At 38.4% G+C, this 20136-nt stretch overlaps 2 protein-coding genes and 1 long non-coding RNA gene across 3 annotated transcripts in view; all 3 read right to left on the bottom strand.

The window, feature by feature from the left end:
* Window positions 1–7084, bottom strand: part of sNPF-R (short neuropeptide F receptor) — a 33930-nt gene extending 26846 nt beyond the window's left edge. Inside the window, exon 1 of the mRNA XM_036815808.3 lies at window positions 6567–7084. The gene's annotated coding sequence lies outside the window, so the exon portion shown is untranslated. The remainder of the gene's footprint in view (window positions 1–6566) is intronic.
* Window positions 7085–14669: 7585 nt separating this feature from the next.
* Window positions 14670–17119, bottom strand: LOC139353074 (uncharacterized). The gene is made up of 2 exons (XR_011604208.1): window positions 17019–17119; window positions 14670–15276 (listed from the first exon to the last, which is right to left on the bottom strand). It is a non-coding gene; the product is annotated as an uncharacterized lncRNA (long non-coding RNA).
* An 87-nt stretch (window positions 17120–17206) lies between these two features.
* LOC108006204 (putative leucine-rich repeat-containing protein DDB_G0290503) lies at window positions 17207–18640 on the bottom strand. The gene is made up of 2 exons (XM_036816067.3): window positions 18304–18640; window positions 17207–18221 (listed from the first exon to the last, which is right to left on the bottom strand). The coding sequence occupies exons 1-2, from the start codon at window positions 18378–18380 to the stop codon at window positions 17222–17224; spliced, it is 1077 nt and encodes a 358-aa protein (XP_036671962.3). The 5' UTR covers window positions 18381–18640; the 3' UTR covers window positions 17207–17221.
* Window positions 18641–20136: the final 1496 nt, after the last annotated feature.

The following is a 20136-nucleotide window of genomic DNA, read 5'->3' as shown; positions in this document are numbered from 1 at the left end:
TTGGCAGCCGAGTGCTGCTGAAACAGCTGAAACTTCCGAGAATTATATGCACTCGCAGTTGTCATGAGCTGGCACTCCGCCCACCGCTCGTCCCGATTCCACAGCCCCATCCCAGTAGTAATAACCGAAACGCAAGCCGGGACTGAAATAAAAATGCAAATGCCAAGGACACAGCAGCGTTGAACTTTCGAGTGAGCGACATATGGGGGCGTTTTGGCCAGAGGGCGTGCCGGCCGCAGCCTTAGTTTGCAGGACCAAAACCAATGGCAGGAGGTGTGCCTAACGAGGACACTCGTGCTCAGTCCGTCTTTCAGTCTGCCCGTCTGGCTGTCCTGTCAGCCTTTCCTTTCTTCGGCTTGTTTACTCACAATTTTCATTTGGCATATGCAAGGACAATAATTTCATTTACCACTCGCAGTTCGTATTTTCAGATTATCTTTCGGGCCTTGAATAATGTTTTCTTGTTTGGGCACTGCTGCAGAAAGGAAGCCGATTCAGCTTTTCTTTGTCTATCCTTTTATCCTTTCAAAAGACCGTTTTTTATTTCCTCCGAGAAAGAGAGTTATAGGTAAATAAATACACAAAAAATGAAAGTGTATTCATTACTATTCATACTCATAATATTTACTTAATTAAAATGTGGAAAAACTCTAGAGAAAAGTGGCTTTTGTACTCATGTTCCCAAGGATTAAAAGGAAATTTTCGTTTGGCATATATTTATATTTTCTCTCTTCGCAAGGCCACCTTAAATATTCATTTAAAATCAAGTTTTCTTCAGAAATGAAAGGTAGAGTGTGCGAATCTCTCAGCCTTTGTGTATAAAGTTTCCTGATGGACTTTCATATTCCACTTCAAGGATAATCAGTAGATTTCAAAGTTTTACCCCCCAATTCAACCCGTTTTTGGGCCAAATTCCTTTATCGTTGTTTGTATGGCTCATTTTGTGCCTTTTCCTTGTTTGGCATTGCTCACTTGTTTAGGCGTTTAACCTTTTTCAGGCAGCCGCAGCAACAATAACAAAACCAATTTCCCTTGTCTTTTGACGCCATTTGTTTGCACAACCTTGGTCCCGGCCGTGTCCTGTGTCCCAAGTCCTGCGTCCTGCGTCCTGCGACCCATCCCTTCTGTGTGCTCGAATGTCCTTGCATAACACGCGGCGACATCGGCGGCTCGCACACATATGGATTGCGGCATATGGCAAGCCCGACCAATATTCGAACCGTATAAAAATCAATGAATTTTATTGCGACTATACATGGAGCAACTGCCCTCGTCCCTCGTCGTCCTTAAGTTGTCGTCTCTGGTTTCTATTGCATACTTTGCTGCGCTTCAGGGATGGCACAACAATTTGATCTAAAAGTACCAAAGCGATATTATCAGGAACACCTTTCAGTTAGAGAACTTTTTCTTCTATTATTTGTATGATATTGGTAATATTTAGTTGTTGTACAGAACATAACACTTTATGTATATTGTATTTCCTGGCGATTATATTTTCTCCTGATTTCATTTGTAACATATTTTAAGTCCAGTTTTACTTTGAGATATTAGAATGCTTATCAAACATTTTTTAATTGGTTATAAGAAAGGGTTTTATAACACACTTTATATTCGATTTAATTATTTTTAACACGACATAGAATATCTTTATATTCTTTAGATATATTTTGTAAGATGTTTTTTTGATAAATCGAATTTGTATATTTTTTACGATTTATATACCTCCCTGCTGCACTTGGTGAGCATGTGTGCGCGGCTGGTTCAAGGGGCAGTGACCATAATTAATTGGCCATTTACTGCAGCTTCCCTGCAAGTCGTTTGCGGTTAAGCAGGAGACAATGGCTTCATAAATTCAGCTCTTGGAGAGCAGTCTCAGCCGTCTAAGTGCCGCTCCACGGGTTGGTTGTCCTGACCCGCCCCGCCCACCGAGATGGGCAATCCCCTTCGCCTTTGTCTTTATCACTGTCCTTATCAGAAGGCAGTGCACTGGAAAATGTCCTTGCCCGCCGTCAGTCATAATCAGGGATACAAGACCATTTGCCAGCCAACGCTCCCAGGACCCAAAAACAATTCGCTGTCGTTTTGGTCAGCTGAAGCCCGAAAAACCGCTTTAAGATGGCCAAGATTGGCAGTCGGAAAATTGTCTCGGCATGCAGGGTATCCTTTCTGAAGGATATTCTCAAGCTGGGCCAGCTTGAAAGTCCTGAAAAAATAACAATTGGGGGCCAAAGCAAGGCGGAAATCATCTACATTATAAATCCTACCAAAGCGTCAAGACGTAAATTTTTTATACCGACTGGGGAGAACATGGGAACCCAAGAAGCTCGTGCGTTGTATGTTCGTGGAATTCTTAATAAGGGGAAGATTATTTGCGTATTGGTTTATGAGTAATAAATATTTTTGGAAACTTTCTTTTATAAAATACTTTTTATCCCGTTATAAAAGTAAGCGAAACAAGATATTCAAAAACATGCATTAAAGGAGATGGCATGTTCTGACCCCTTTTCAAATTTCTAGTAGGTAACATTCTGACTCTAAAAAACCAAATTTTAGTTTACCACAATCAAAAAATATTATAAAATGTGAAAAGTTTAAAGCATTTAAACATAATTAATTTTATTCAATATCATGTAATTTGCCTCAGCCTCAAAGGCCATAATTGCTTCAAAACAAATTACAACTGTTATTGAAACCCCTCAGGAAAGTGAGGACTAATCTGTAAGCTAAACCCTCAATAATCTGAAAAGAAAAGAAACTCTTACAAATTGAGAACTTGACCTTTTCCGCGGCAGCTGTTTTAGAGCGATTAAGTTATCCGGGGTTGCCACGATACACCCCAGCTGGCAGCCATCCTCGGGATTATTCCCCGGCTCGTCTCAATTTCCATTCATCATTATGCAGATTCATGTCTACAATATGTTCTTTTAAAAAATAAATACCTATTTAAAAAGGAGAGCGAGCAAGAGCACTTTAGCATAGTCTATGCAAATTAATAAGCAACTCACTTAGCGCTGACTTAAATGCAGGCAAACTGTTGTAAATGGCGTTTTAATCAACGTACCAAGACAACAACGAAATTAATTAAATGTTCACTTCATGGCAGGGATCTCCGCTAAACCAGAACGGAGCGCCCCGCCCACTTATTATCTCGGGTCTGCTCCGGGTTCCGAGTTCCGAGCTCCGAGCACAACCCTCCGAACCCATCCTTCGAACATCCTCCACGTAGCACGTCAATTTTTGCATTTTAATGATGTTTGAACCGCGGTGTGGCCGCGGTCTGTTCGACCCCCGATATGGGGTTGCATAGGTTTCGGTGGGTTGGGTGAACCAGATGGTGGGGTTGGTTTCTCGCTGCCCACATAACGATGATGACGATGACGATGGCGCTGGCGAAGACCCTGGGCAGTTGTTAGCGATATGATAATGAATCGATAAATACTCTTCCAGCGAAAGGCCACAAAAAAAGTTTTGGCGTCGAATAGATTATTCTAAATAGGTTATGTTTCGGGGAAATGACAAAGCGAAAAGTTCTTTCGGAACTTTGAGAAGGAATTTGCCGTTTTTTGTACATTTATATTTAAATGAGGGTGTTTTTCATGAATTATTTAAACAAAAAGTATAAGGAGAAGACTTTACACTCTATTAACTTGTAAAATAAGAAATTCACCTTGAAGAGGTCTTTTTAAAAGGTTTCAGAAGATTACATTATTTAGATTATAATAATTCCATAAAATTCAAACTACAATAGAAATCTCTTCCGACTAAAAATCCTGAAAGACTCCATTGTGAATAGAGAATTAATTACGTTGCTGGCCGCCTGATTTCGGGCCCCAGTCTGCAGAACGTAATGGTCTTCGCTACAATCCAAATCCCCGGGCCCCCAATTGCGGTTTCTGAATCCGTGAGGCTCCAACGAAGTGATTTTTTGGTTGGCCTCCCTCTGCCGTCCGTCGCTTAATTGAAAAGCAATTAATTTTTTGGCCTGCATTAGGATGCCTGCTAACCAGCCTGTTTCCCAGCCCGGTTCCCAGTGGGCCCTGAATTATTGACAAAAGTTAAGTGAGCAACTGCACGGGCCGAAATCATAACCAGACATCGAGGTAAATTGAAAGGCAACCTCGAGTGGGGCCCCTTCGGTTGTGGGTCTCTGGAGAAATTTGAAAATCCTAGCCACAAACGTCTGACTGACTGTCAATGGGGCTTACTGGAGGCCCTCCACACCCCACTCGAAAAGCAGAAAACCAGATTACAGTGCGGCAAAGGGATCTTAGACCAAAGACCAAGTCAAAGGCAATTCCATGGGCAACGGCTGCTGGCCTTGAGAATGCCAATCGTTTTATGGTCGTGTCGTGGCCTGAGATCTCCAGTTCCTTAGCTGTCCGAACTCGTTGTTATTCTGGTTAGGGGTGGTCCTCCAGTCCGGGGCCTCCATCGCTCAGATTGGCCGTAAAAATGTCACCTGTGACTTGCGACTGTGAGAAATCAAATAAATTCAAGCAGCTGGCCGCGCTGCCTGCCTTTACGCATTTCTTATCAAGCCATTTGCCTCATAAACACACTGACATATAATATACATTTACATACCCACCCGTGCCTTTTCAGTCTTTTGCATAATTTATGCAGAACTTAGTAACCAATAAAAATGGCAAGTGGTATAAAAAGATCATAAAACAAGTACTTGGAGGGAAGGTAACATTCGTTTCGTCTTAAAAGTACCTTAGACTAGAATTTATCATTTGAAGTCCTAATCAAAACTTCTAAAAATATTTTTTTTTTCACAACTAAAACCCAACAAAATGGGTACAAAATAACTTAGTACTGCAAAAAATGTTGGATTAAAATTCGAATGTCATCGTTTGACCATCTCGAGACTTATTAAATATGGATCAATTTTAAACGCTTCACTCTCATATTAGTTTCAAAATAAATATTTTTGTTAATCGGATGGAAACCAAGTTATAAATAACACGCTTTTTCCAAGAGAAAGTCAATGTTTGCTTTTGGCTTTTTACGGTAACGAGTAAATATGTAAATATTTTCAACAGAATGTGCATATTGCCTTTAGAAAAATAAAGAGTTGAGCAAATATTAAGGGAAAAATCTCACAAACGGCAGATGTTAACCCAAACTCAAACTCCTCTGAGCTATGAAATATATGATTTTTCAACCATTGGATAAATATTTATTACATAAATATAAAATTGTATTTAAAAAACTGTGCCTAACCTTATTGCCTAACAATTAAACAAGTAACAATTACCTCCTTGGCTAACAAATAAAAAATAAATATAAGCTGTTCTTTTGACCTCAAATTCGGAAACTCTCTAGCCCAAAGTTAATTTAAATGCAAATGGAAAGGAAGGCAAACGCCTGGGAAACCATCTTAACCGAGAGACGGCATTCGAGGAACCACCTCGGCAATTTTCGCCTCAATTGCGAAATTTCGGGGACCCGAAATTGCCTTGAAGACCAGTTTCACTGGCCATCAACGAGCATTGCCGCGGTCTGATATGCAAATTGAAATGCGTTTTCCTTTAACGGAGCTCTATTGCCCTCTATCTCCGCACCTCTCTGAGCCATCTTTGGATTCCGTGGGACCCCACCAACTGGTTTCAGGACTGCATATTGCTTCAGGCTCACAAAATCCTTGACATGTCCACGCATATCACGTATACGCAGTGTGCGCTTCAAAAGATTGGAGATTTTGTGATTAAGCAGACTAAGTTGGATAAATCGAAGCTTAAGAAATGGGAAGTGGTAAACGAGTTTCGTGAGAAATCAAAGTCCCACTAATGAGTGTAGCAAAATATCAATCATCAGAGAACAAGTGGCCGCACATGTTTATCACTCATGCAGGCTGCGTCCCCAGACAATAATGATTAACATTACGTATACGCCGGGCAAACTTGACCAATTCCCACCTGAACAGCATGGTCATTAGCATTCGCCCTAGTTGGGCCAAGCAATCAATGCATTTGTTTATCGAATCAACAATTGATGGATGACTGGACGATTGGATGACTGGCATCCATGTCAGGGGGGATCAATTAGAATCAATCGAAAGCTGTTCGGGCTGTCTTCTGCCGGCTCTCCCCACTCGAGGGCCCATTAAAATTAAAGGGAAATTTGCATTTTTAATTAAGGAACCGTCACGGCCAAGCCATTTGATTTGGCCGTAAAAAGTAAACAGAGTACGTGCCTCCCCCACCACTTTCGCTTTTTTTTTCTTCTTTTAAATGCAATTGGGTTTTCCCTAATGTTATCTCTTTTCGCTCCTTTTTTTGCTTTTGGCATTTTTGTGCTTTTTTTTACTGCTAACTTATTTGTTTTGTCGCAAAACAAAATAAAAGTTGAATGCTTTTTTTGGGACTCGGGCCTCTCCCAGTCCTTTTGGCAGCGGAATAAAACTTTTCTTTGTGAGAGCCGAAGAAAAGGCCGCAAGAAAAGTTGACTGGAATTCAATTTGTTCGGCTCGTAATGAATATACTTGGGGATTGCCTTGGCTTGCCCCAACAAACATGTCAAACTTATTAACAAATACATTTTTGTGTTCCGCCCAGACTCACCTCCCCCGCCGCCAGATGCTTTGGCAAATTGATTTAATTTCAAGTTGGTTTGCAGTCAGTTAAACTTGAACTCTCACACTGGCCGTTAAGTATTATTGTTGGGCCCTGAGACAAGGGCGGAAGGGCGAAAAGTTTTTGGCCCGGCTAACCACGGGAAAAAGTACGTAAAACAGAGGGTATAAATAAAAACCGAAAACTGGCGACCGCCGACGTGTCAACACGGCGTATACGATATATATATATATGAAAATACGTGGAGAGCAGGGGCTCGAGACACAAAAACCAAAAACCCGCAAGGATGGAGGCACTCGAGCACGTTCCGGCACTTGTTTGGTCTCCTTTCACTCCCTCACTCTCACTTTCGCTATCAGTTCTTAACCGCACAATGACAATACTTCAGCCTGCCGTCGAAGACAGTTTTCTCCTCAGCTGGAAAATCTCTTTTGGGATTTTCCTCTGGTTTTTCCTCCGATTTTCGCGTCCGCCGTCGACGAAGAATCACAGGCAACTGAACGGTCCAACTTCGGGCGGCTGAGTGGCCGACCAACAGGTTTGCTGCTGATAAGACCTCGTGAAAGGCCGAGGAACTCGAGTCGTTTCGCTCGCTACGTATACGTGATATGCATCATCGTCGTCGTCGTCGGCACATTACGTATACGCCGCGTTGTGCTCACTCAATTGCAGGGGCGTTGAGTGGGCGGGCGGGCATCGAGTGAGTGAGTTTCCATGGTTTCGAGTCCTGAGTGCTGCCCGTCAATTATCTGCGAGCCGGGGAGGTGAGTGAAAGGCTGTTTTTGCCCTTAAATGAGCCGTAAAACCGAGGAATTCGGTAAAGTGAACTTCATAAATCCATCGCAAAAAACCTGTGATGTCATGTTAATGTTTTAAAAGTCGAAAGTTGTCGCGCAGACCTTTAAGCTCGTTAAGTGGCCTCGCGTAAAATTTTAATTTTCTCACAGAAAAATATATGAATAGATTACTTGCCTTAAATGTATTTCAATTTCCTTACATAACTACAGTTCCAATTTATTGTGCTTATTGATAATGTCACAATATACTGACTTAGAGCAATAAATTACAAAATATGTTACATGCAACAAAATATATTTTTACAGTATTTATAAAACTTTCTTTTGTTATCTTGTGCAAACAAAATTTAAAAAACTAATCAATACCACCAAAGAGCAATAAATTACCAAATATGTTACATTCAACAAAATATATTTTTACAGTATTTATAAAACTTTCTTTTGTTTTCTTGTGCAAACAAAATTTTAAAAATTAATCAACATCCAATGATTAAAAGCGCTTTGTTTCCTCTTTCTTGATTAATTTAAAGTGGAATGTCACATCCTCAACCAATTAGCTAATCAAGCTTTAACTTTATTTTCCTGCTACACCACTGATGGACCATAAATTTGTCCCATCCAATCATCGCCATCAGCCTCTCTACTTCACCTTACTAAACTTCCTCATACAAGTTACGTTCCATCACCTCATTCCGTCACTTTTCGCAATTTAATACCCTGCACTTGCAGAACTTATATGGTATTTACAATATTTATAAGGATAACTTGTTTGTAATTTTAAATTTCTTAGTTTTGAACAACAATATGTAATATATTTTTAAAACTTGTATGGTTTTTTTAGACAAAAAATAAAATAAATAATAATAATTATTATTATTAATTAACAATTATTTTGTAGCAATAAGAAAATGTCTCTCACGCATGACACACTTTTACACCAGAGAGCTGAATTTTTATTTGATTGCTCCCATCACATATCTTATCTTTCAATAAAGACTCACCCTTAGTGGGTGTCCCCAGTTCGAAATCCCAGCTCACATGTCCTTATTTGTTTTGTTATCTGTCGCCGGGAAGTTCCACAGGAAATCACAAGCAGTCAAGGGCATTCTGGGTGGGCTACAGGGGATGTGCCAACTGATGCAGCTGCGATTTATTTATTAAAGCCAAGTCGACAAACAGTTTCCACTTGGTGCGAGACTCCTTGGGAGCCACTGATTGTCGTCGTTTTCCCACCGCCCTCGGAATTACGCTTCATATTTTTTAAGCACCTCACCTGACACATTTATGCTCTGGCAAAAGTGAAGTGAATAGTGGCCGCTTTCGCAGAATCCAACCTGCCGACGCCGCTCCACTTTCTCGCCCCCTCAGCCGATTACCATAAACAATGGCAACTTACTACCTGAGACGACTCATCCTTATTTTCAGCCTGGGTCTCATCCTCTTATGCGAAATTTGTGTAACGTATTCAAGCGCTGCTTTCATGAATTTTTATTTACATGGCATACGAACATATATGCCAGATTGTAAGAAAATCCGTGTTGAGCATACGCCAGGCAGAGTTTTTGAAGAAAAAGTGACACACACGCTAAAATCGCAGCGTAAATTTGGATGAGGATAAAGGCTATTAACTCTTAACCTCAAGAGAGGGTTTCACTTAATACTAAATTAAAGTTGAATCTAAAATCTTTTTTTAATTAACTTACAAAATTCAACCTACAACACCTTCTAGTTACGTTTTACTTAAATTTCAAAATGTAAGAAATAACTCACGATAGAGAAATGTTGCTATGATAATAAAATGGTTTTATCCCCTAGGTAAATACGCATACGACTTAATCTCGACTCGATCACCCCACCAAAAAGCACAACTGGGTGATAGCTTTGATTCCATAAAATATTAATCATTTAAATTGCTAAAAATTAGATGGTGCATTTGTAATTCGTCGTAAGTTGGTGCAATTTTTCCAAGCCAATCCAGAACTCTCCATCCGGGTTACCAAATCCCAGCACAATCGATGTCATGGAATTGTTACCAAAATCAACACTACCGTCACATCGATTCTGAATCGTGGTCCCAGTTCCACATTTATCTTTTTTTTCAAGTTTAACTTTAAGGTTTACTATTTATTTGACTCTACATACCTAAATTTTATAAAAAAAAACAGTGAAGAAAGAAAAGAAAATAAAGAATGAAATGATTTATATTAAAGCACAACCCATCCCCTGCCCAAAGCCACGGCCAAAAAGACAACAAATTTAATTTTGGTTCATAATTTCCCTAAGACTTTATATATTTCTGCCTCTCAGCTGCTCAGTTGACGCTGACCTTTGCTGTGATTCTATATTTATCTACATGTGCTTTATGTATATATTCGTATTTTTCTCATCTGGTGAATTTATTTTGAGCATTCATTTGTGCCTTTTTTTAATAATTGAGTATTGGGCAAAATTTCACACGAACTAATTTTTCTAATTATTACAAGAGTCAAGTTATTCGTCAACCGTTCTTACTAGTTCTACTTTTTATATATCTGGTACTTTTTAAAATAAAGTTAGCAGATTTTTAAATTAATGGTCAAGCGAAATTCGGAGGTTGAAAAAGGAAACCAAAATTGAGTTTAATTGAAGGCTATTAATTCAGCTTACATATTTTAATGATTCGATAGTCTGACATACTGAACACACAAAGAAACGAACCTCATTCCAATACTGCAATTTATTCTTCACAAAATGTTTTTTGCTTTTTTTTTGTAAAATAAAAGCATTGGTTCAACAAAACTATTGCTCTTATTTTAATGACACTTCTAAGAACTTAGTTTAGTCAGTCAATTCAAATGAGTCGCAAGTTTGTCGCTTTGATTTATTTTAAAATATGTGTGTATGATTAATTTTAAATGAGTATTTTCTTTGTCATGGCTCGTCGGACTCCTATTAAAGCCTTATTACCATATAGGACACAAGGGTAAACTATGTTTGATCCAAAGAAAATCGCCCGGAGGCACAAATTTAACAAATTTAAAGGCGTAGGAAAGCAAGTTAATAACGATATAAATGCAAAGAAAGTTCACCAAAAATATTTGGGTGGGAAAAGTACTACAATTGCTTTAAGTTCGAGACGTTGTCGCACAGCACGAAAAATACTTGGCACTTATATTGGCAACTTTTTCTATTGAAATTATATTTATAGCTGCAGCTGCTGCTGGAGAAGTTCGATACGAGACCAAATTATAGTCCAGACTACCTGAGTTGTGCATTCAGGATGGAATGGGATACGTGCCTGCGACGAGGTCCCCATCTCGCCGCCTTATTAGAGCCCACATATTGTGGAGCCATGGTGATGCTTTGCATATAAATGACCCATATGCACACATACGGATTTGGCTGCCTGGCCCACATGCGGCGTTAAAATAACTGCCTAAACCTATTCTCCCTCAACCGGGACGAATGCCACTTCAGTTCCCTCCTTGGCCTGGTCACTTTAAGGAGCCACTCCCGGCGACTTTCATTGTTAAGGCTCATTGACTGCACGGCCCCCGTTGGACACTTGGCAAATATACATCTTGTTTGGATAAGATAATCCATGCGTTAGATAAATTTATCAATTCTTTTGTTACCAACTAAAATTTATTCAACGAATTGGCATTTTCAAAAAGTATCACTTAAATAAACCCTTGAACTTAAAGTAGAGTTAAATGGTATAGTGGAGTTCCCCTACGTTTTTAAAACACAAATTGTGTTTGAGCTTTTGTAGATCATAAAGTAAGTTTGGAAATTTCTTAAAACACAGTAACTGTCTCAAATATGTACATTTAATTTAATATTTCCTTATTTGAAACCATGTGTTGATCCCCAAAATGTTTGGGATTTCGTGCAGTGTGCCTTGTGAGGAGACCGAAAGAACCCAGAATTAAATCCCAACGCTTTATGGGCTTCTCATTCTAATATTTTTGGTCAGACCCAGCTGCACTTCGTCTTCATAAAAGTCGCTTTGAGGACCAACGAGAAATTTACATAAATTCGCCTCGGTTTCTGGACAAGTTTTCATCCTTTGCTGTTTTTCTCCCGTTCGGCAATCAATAAACGCACATAAATTTCCCTCTATCCGTTTGCAGTTCTTCTTCCATTATTTTGGCATCTTTCGTGTCTGCGTTTTCCTCATTCGTTTTTCCTTTTTTGTGGGCCAAAAGTTCTTATCGCCGGCTTAGCTGGCCTTCCTTCGTTGACGTTGTCAATGGAAAACACTGGGCGGGGTCATAATTTATTTCCCATAAAACACGAAATGAAACATTTCGGCTCGTAAATTATGAAAAAGGAACACGTTGAGGCATCAAAGTCAATGCTGGTTTTACCGACTTCAAGTAGGAGAAACAAGAATAATTGGCATGCAGTAAGCCAGTTGAAAGGTTTCCACTCTTTGACATTTTGTAATGCTTTCTTCCAAAGTCATTGCCAATTACACAGTTTATGAAAATGAGCTTTGAGTATCTATAACAATACTAACAAAACATTGTTAATAATGTTAAATCGTTATTAAAGTTATCACACATCTAAATATCTTCCTTCTTCTCGCAAACAAGAAGACTTTATTTTAATTAAACCTAAATTTTAAAAAGAAAAACTTTTCCTCTGCTCAAATTCCTAACGATTTAAAGACCACCAAGTGCTTTTCATTACCTTGAAGACCTGCTCCAAAGGCTTGCTCTCTGTTCACAAAATAATTACTGCCCTTTAGGTCAGTTTATTGCAATTTTCCTGCCTTACTTTACGACTAAAATGGAATGAGGCGAAAAATTGCTGCTGAGTGGGAAGTAAGCGGTGAAGGAATGTCTACTTTTAGACATGCCTCAATAATTTTGAGCCGAGATCGTAAAATCTTTACGCACAAACTGATAATGACCATTTCCGCGGCATTGTGTGTGGCCAAGAATTCAAACAATAAAGCAGGCCAGCATAGATGCCTTCATTTTAACGATTTGGGAACACTGTAACTGCCTCATGGAACTTGGACCATCAGGTATACGAGGTTGTGTAGCATTTTCTGATGTTGGTAGTCAATATCACACATACGCAACGTGGGCGCCAGGAGCTCTGATACCCTCTGAAAACCAGGTTACTTATGAAAGAGGGTTTGCTACGGGAAAGAACAAAACAGAGATTATTAGTTTAGAGTTTCTTAAAGAACTGGTCTAAAAACTGGGATTCGATTTCCTAGCGATCTAACTACATAATTACCCATTTAAAAAATTTCAATATAAACATCAGTCACTAATGGTCATCTCGGAGTCGCTGCCTTGAGTCCCAATGGCTCCTGGGTCTTGGCAAGTGTCATGTTTGACCAGCAGCAACAATAACAATGGCCCGGCACACACACATGCCGACGAATTGCGCTTTAAAGCCAATGTAATTCGAAGCTGGCTGGAATGTGGTCTACTGACAAACTGGGAAATGGGCAACTGGCTTTGGGCCTCGCCCCACTTTTGCCCAGTGGAGCAGCAACATCTATGACAATGACGCCAAATGGCGGAGGAGCTGCAGATGTCGCCCGTCCACAGTTGCTGCTCATATTTCCCTGATCCTGGCCAAAGGACCTCCACATCCCACACCCGTTGGCACGTTTGTGTGTGTGTGCGTGCACTGTCAGCGTGTTGTGGCATAATTTATACGCTTATTTGTTAATTTCGCACACACTCTCTAGGAGCACAGAAGGACGCACGGCCAGATACATTACACAAACTCTTGGCTTAATTAAAAGTTAAGGCAACAAGTTTTCGTGCTGCCACAGCAGAGTTCCAAAGACAGGACGATACCCTTCTTTATTATAAGTAAATACCTTATAAAAATGTTTGTAAATAATTCTGAAAGCTACAAAATGTAATGTAACTAATGCGAAACAATCGATAAACTAAAGATGATATAAAATTGAAAAAGTAGAGTAGGATTGAGGGAAAAGTGAAAGATCTTTTAAAAATCTGTGTTTAAGTGAAGGTGTTTAGACACAAGTTCAAAAAGTAAAGATGATACAAAATTTAAAAAGCTACAGAATGGGATGCTTTCTTAATCTTCCTAGAAAAAACAAATATTTCTAGGATCAATACACCAATAGGCTAGGCTACAGACAAGCCGAAACTCCTGCAGAAACTCTTCTCTACAAATCATTAACTATGATACCAGCCGTGGCATTATCCTTATTGAATACCCCCGGTGACGGGACAACATATGCTCTCAATGAGCTATCCCTTTAGATAGTTTTCCCTCCGCGTTCGTAGGCTCGGAATATTTCAATTAATCAACTCATCTCGGACCAGCCAGCTTGATAGCCATTTCGATAAGCAGCGGAGCTCAAGTAGGGCACTGCGGTGGCGGATGGCTAAGCCGAGATGCTGGTAAGAGCAACAGGATAATTACTCGACCATATGCTCGAATGTCCAGCCCAGGAGCCGCAACAACAGGAGCAGGGCAAAAGCAACAGCAGCAGCAACAGCAACCATCCAAGGCCAGTTGGACGACTTGAGTGCTCTGGCTTTTGCTGCGATGTAATTGTAATTTAGACACCACAAGCTCACACGAGGGAACAGTGCCGTGGGCAAGATCTTTCCACAGGGGTTTTACAAGCATCAACATTTATTTGAGACTTTATATAACCATCAGTTCCCAAATATATTTGTTGACGTTTCCTTGGATAATATAAATCAATAGGTTAATAGGATGAAAGGAGTGTGCGTAACAAGCCCATAAATTTAACATTAGTAGTAAGTGCAATATGTGTTCGCTAAATAGTAAACAAACTATTGCAGGAAGGTGTTTTTTCAGGATAACCCCCTCTAAAACGCCACTGCCAGGATGCGTACGTGTTTGTAACTTTGTCTATTGTGCATGGGTTGTGTAATTTTTTTCGCTGTCATGCGGTTAAACGTGCAAATTACGCGCCATTTTTATTCGTTGCGCCAGCCGTTGGTTGTTTTATTTCATTTTCTCACCTCATTTTTGCAGCGTTTTATCTCCAGCCTGGCCACACACTCGCACACCCGCAGAAAGGCACTTGGAGCCACGTGTGTGTTTAACCTAATTACAGGAGACTCGTCCTTTTCACTCAGGCTGGCTGCCAGGATTCTTGAATCTTAGGCCTTGTTGGGCTTCCGGCTGAGTTTGCTACCACCGACAGGGCAATAAACATTTAAGTCTGGTGTTTAATATTTTGAAGGGCCTTAAGAGAAATAAAAAAGAAATAAGTTTTAACTACACAAATTATTTTATTAATATACCCACAGTATTTACGAAAAATGAACTGCTTAAGTATGGACATAATAATATTAAAATATTTATTTTGAAATTCAGTTGTATCGCTTTAGTATTTTTTTCTTAGCCTGTTATAAAAAGCATTTATTATTAAACAATTTTTAATTCCTGATTGGATTATACAAAAAAGATACAAAAATATAATAGGCAGTATTTTTGAATTTAGGAGCCTTTTTTTTGTAATTTTATTTTATTTTTTACTAAATTAAGGACAGTTATTTATTTTTTCTTAAGCCTGCATTACAAATCAAAAAATAAAATTATTAAATGGTGAAAAATAAACACTTATAAGAATGTTGTAAGCTTTTAAAGTACCGAGGATTGTCCAGTCGCAAAAAGGCATCAAGAAGTCGTTCTTCAATGTCAAATATCTTTATAATTTGCACGGCCATGTTACAGGATATGCCAGGCCACAAAGCAGTACATCCTGGTCTATTGTGCTGCGCTTGGGCTTGTTTTTGTTGCTGTCGAGTCATTATATTCATTTAGAAATTCAATTAGCGCCATAATTGCAGCAAGTGTTTAATGATGATAATGCGTTTACTCCGATAACGTTGGCGGTTGTGATAACGATGACAATGACTTGTGTTATGGCCTCGTAACATCTAATTATGAGAGAGAAACATTATTTACATTTTAAATACCCAACATAGCCAGGGGCTTTTAAACACAAGTTAAATAAACTTCAAAATATATGCATTTTGTTAAATTACTCGCTTGCTTAGCCAAAAAGAACAACTTTTAATAGACTTCATAATATCTTTACCGTAAACAAGAAAAATGATTAAAAATGATTTATGCAAATTGTGGCATGGCCCAAAAAACCGTTTTCTAGACTTCTATCAAATTTGGTAAACAAGCTTTGGTTAATTATGAAATGTTGCATTATAAATTTACATGACAAGAATGACTTGCAAACATTTTTAGGGACAGCAAAAAAAATTAATTGCAGATTAAGTGGATCAATTCAATTTGGAATTCGTGGGGCACACCTCCTATGAATCGACTTGGTCGAAGTGCGTTGCGCTCATTTTAACAGCTTTGTTTACGCTTTGAAGCCATTTAGCGAAACATTTACAGTTTTATTGGTTGCTGGGTTTCTGTCGGCTGGAGGATAAGATCCAACACATACTCTTGATGGTTTGACTTGTCAAGTATTATTTAACCCACCAGGCTGACATTAAATTAGGTCTTATAGCCTTATAAAACTATTTTAAATTGTAGATCGTAATAAGGGTTGAACTGGCAAAATTATAGCTCTAAGTAAAATCAAATTTGAAAATATTGGAAGTTCTATAAAAACTTCAATTAATAACCATCAAAACTAACCCACATTTCTGACAGACCGAAATCAAGAATACATGTAACATTGTTTTACGTGGCATTTTTCTACATGAACTTTTTAGCGCCATCTACCAGGAACATTTTCGTTCCTATCCTGTTTCACAACCGGATTTAAAAAAAAAACAAAAGTTTTTGTTTATCGTATTTTTTTTACGATACGATATAATTTAAAATTTTTCAGAAATTAAAAGAATCAAGCGTTGCCAGACTTTAAAATTTCTTTGAAATTTAAAGAATCAAGCGTTGCCAGACCGAAAAAATGCTGTCTCATCTTAAGGGGAAAGGAGTTGTGAAGAAAGTGGTGAGGGGTTGTTGCTATGCAGAATGGGGGTCAAAGAGAAAGACGATGTTGGTGTTACCAGCTCAGGAAAATTATGACTCATGTTCATGAAGAGGAAGAACACATGGCGCCTTGATTCAAAAATATTGAATTTCTGAGCTTGATAAAAGTGTAGGAACAGAGAAGAACGAGAATGGATAATATACAAAATAGGAAAAAAAAGGGAGGGAAGGTCGCTAACAATTTTAAAAAGATAAATTTAAAGCTTTACTCTGCAAAACAGGGCCCAATCATTGGCAATTTTAAATCTTGAATGAATCCTATTTAATCGTTACGCAAATAAGTTTTTTATCTAATTCCAGCTCTTTGCCCATTTTCTATTTCACCACTTCACTTCTCATGGCTGGACAATCGTTTAAAAGTTCTCTTAAATAAAAGAAAAAATCTTCAGTATAAGTTACACGAGGCGATTTTGGCCGTTATGGCCTATAAAATTGAAGATTAAATATTGATATAGATATTGATACCATAACTTGCGAGCCTTCTGCAACCTGCAAGGGTGTTCATCGGTGAGTTTTTGAATTTGAAAAAGTTAATTTATTTTTTAATTTTGCACACCATTGCTTTTTATAAAAGATCGTTATAAAAAGACATTTTTTTTCCCATTGTAGATCCAGGAGTCCGAGAAGTTAAGATATAATTTGTTCTTGTTCTCCTACTTACCCTTGCAAATAGAATTTAGTGCATTGTTAAACCACATTGACTTATCGGTAGTCGTTATCGGCCTTATAAACATTTTGAAAGATTTTACAGGAACTAAATACCTAAAGAATGAATTTATTAAGTTAAGTATATGATCTACTTATTTTCCTACTTACATATTATGATTGTTTATATTAAACCAGGGTTGGGGTACTTCTTTTTTCTCATGACGTTGTAAGCAATCGCCAAAATCTCCCGAATAGGAACCCAGGGACTCTATTATGTACCCCATCTTTGCTTCCAACAACAAAGTGATCGTATCTTGCAAATCTTGTTACATTATCAATTTTAAATTTTAAATACACTTCAAGTGTTTGTGTGCTTGTCAATTGATGAATGATATTATAACCAAGAAAGTACTCTCCATTCAAATCACCAAAGCCATTGTTACTTAGTGATTGCGAAATGATTTGCAATGCCTGATGACCAAAGCTACTGGAATGTTGAATAACCATCCAATCCGAGCCAGCAGATGGAATATCTTCGAATACTGCCATGAAGACCCCTAATTTCATTCCAACAACGGTTCTAACTCTGCTCTCTGTTGTTAAGTTTAGATCCAAGGAAGTTCGTTTCAATTGGTTATCTTTTTCATTGAGTGCAGCTGATGTGATGGTAACTTTCTTTTCTAGTTCGGCAATTTTGACCTTAAGACAATCTTCATCTTTCTTTGAGTTTTCTTTGAAGTTCTCCAAGTGAATTTTCATTTCCTCTACTTTCGATTCAAAATTAGCTATTAGAGCATCCTTTTCTTGAACCTTTGATTCCAACTCGGCGATATATTCTTTATGTAACTCCATTTGATTTATCATGGTCCCCAACTGAATTTTAATAGGTTGACGCTCCTCAGAAATATGGGGCATGTCTTTTGAATCCAAGTTTGCTGGGATTTCTCTAGCACTGTTTTCATTTAACGAGTTCTTTAAGTTAAGCACGTAATGCAAATCGTTAATTTGACTTTGCATTTGTTTAATGGTTAAGTTCTTGGTTTCGGTGATCAATTTTATTAAATTGTCCTTTTCTCCAATGAGAACTTCATAAAGTCTTATCTTTTCTTTCTCAGAAACTTCCAGCCTGGCCTCTAGGACTTCGATTTTACGAAGATTGCGTATATTGATCTCAAAATTGTCATTTCTTACATTTTTAACTTCCCCTTCAGATTCGCTATTAAATTAAACAAAGTAATATTCGCTATAGGATAAAATGTATGTATGTACATATGTACATATGTATAATTGTGTCTTACGTTATACTGTCAGAAGATGATTCCAGCGAAGAACCTTGGGGCTCCTCCGCGGGATTGTTTACGTTTGACGTTTTCATGATGCTGCACTTACTTCTCCGCGAGTGACCTTCAATTGTATGATCACTTGTGTCGTACCTTTTTTAAGATGGCGTGGAGGACTGCTTGTTCCTCTTAATTAATAAATTCCTCTTAAAACAATTTTTGGTTAAAAGCTGTTTTTGCTATGTTTAAACCGCAACTACACCCAACGGGCTCTTGGTTTGTTAATTCGTTGTTTGAAAAGCGTCACTTTCGAGATGGTTTGTCTGCCCACGAAATCGTTTTTTCAAGCAACCGTTACCCTGCAAGCAAAAGGGCGATATTTCTATCGCCTGTCGTCCAGGAGTCACTTCTTAGTAACTTCTGCGCGATAGAAAGACGATAGTACACATTTTACAAAAACAAAAAGGGTCGCGATGGCAAAGAAGTAACTTCTGAGACACTTCTGCGCGATAAAACGGCGATAGAACACATTTTACAAAAACAAAATATACATATAACGCGTAGAAGTAACCTCTAAGTCACTTCTGAAACTACAAAAACAAAAAGGGTCGGGTTCGCGAAGAAGTAACTTCTGAGACACATACATACACATTTTACAAAAACAAAATTAATGGGAAAAACAAGCCATAAAAAGAGGTCGCGGTAATTTTCCGTTACCCCTTTTTTTCTGAAAATTTGTTGGTCTTCCTTTTGACCCACGCTATTATTTTTCGCCAAAGCGTCATTTCGTTGCGCGATTTGTCTGTACAGTGCGGTTTTGTATCAATTTTGTGCGTTTTAAAAATATTGCTTTGTTTTTTTCGTACTGTACGATTATTTAAAGCTATTTACGGACAAGCTAGCTGTGGACACTATTTGGCGTGTAACTGCGGATCCAACGATTCTCAACATATTTCATTGTAAAAGGTAATGTCTTCTAGTTTATTTTTACTTTGACTGAACAAAAAATAATTTTTGTTTCTGTTTCCTTTAGAAATGGTTTTTAATAAATTTCTTATGTCGACGAGCTGGACCTAAATAACATTGATCAGCAAAATTTGCTACATGCCAGTGAGTATACAACCGGACAAACAACTTATACACAAAATAAAACCAAAATATTGAAAGTATAAAAAAATATGTTTTTATTCAAGTTTTTCCAATTGGGAAAGACTCTTCTAGATATCTTCTACAAGCAAATGTAAAGTCACTTCGGAGTAACTTCCAGAAGTGACTTCGAGAAGTGTCGCCGAAGTGGCACATTTCTTCCCGACGGGAGTCATGCGATCCGAATGCGATATCGCGGACGATCGTTTTTATCTTCTTGAAGTCACTTAATAAGTGCCTTCCGCGATAGAAAATGCTTGCAGGGTAGTGCCTTATAAAAGATTTCTGAGCGAGCAGCCGCTGGCTTGGCGTTGCTTTGAAAACAAAGTTTTCGCCAAAAAGTTGAGAGCGTTGAGCTCTACTCTCTCTTCTCTCGCAGCATCTTGCATCTCCCTTTTTCACTGACACTTACGCTGAGGCTATCTCCCTTTTTTACTGACACTTACGGTGGCTTACGTTTTGTTGACACTTACGTTCGCATGACGCCGTGCGAAAAATATGGTGTTGCAAAATCTCTGACTTCAAAAGTGCCTAGTGCCTTATCGAATGGAATAAAAAGGTATTTAAAACGCATAAAATACTAATTACAAGTGGTACCATACAAGTATTTCTTTTTGAACCGTTACAAATTTTTTTGAACTTGAGTCAAGATCATTGTTGCTTATATTTTACAAAATCTTTCTTCTTTAGTTAAGGAATATGTTC

Source organism: Drosophila suzukii, chromosome 3 (assembly GCF_043229965.1).
Source record: "Drosophila suzukii chromosome 3, CBGP_Dsuzu_IsoJpt1.0, whole genome shotgun sequence".
NCBI classification, from domain to species: domain Eukaryota; kingdom Metazoa; phylum Arthropoda; class Insecta; order Diptera; family Drosophilidae; genus Drosophila; species Drosophila suzukii.
The sequence above is the reverse complement of the archived record's forward strand: the minus strand, read 5'-3'. Positions and strand labels throughout refer to the sequence as shown.

Excerpts from the sequence above, each read along its gene's own strand:
- LOC108006204 (XM_036816067.3), bottom strand. The coding sequence starts at position 18,380 with ATGAAAACGTCAAACGTAAACAATCCCGCGGAGGAGCCCCAAGGTTCT. Across the intron at positions 18,222-18,303 it reads TCATCTTCTGACAGTATAAC|CGAATCTGAAGGGGAAGTTA; the intron begins GTAAGACACAAT and ends TTAATTTAATAG.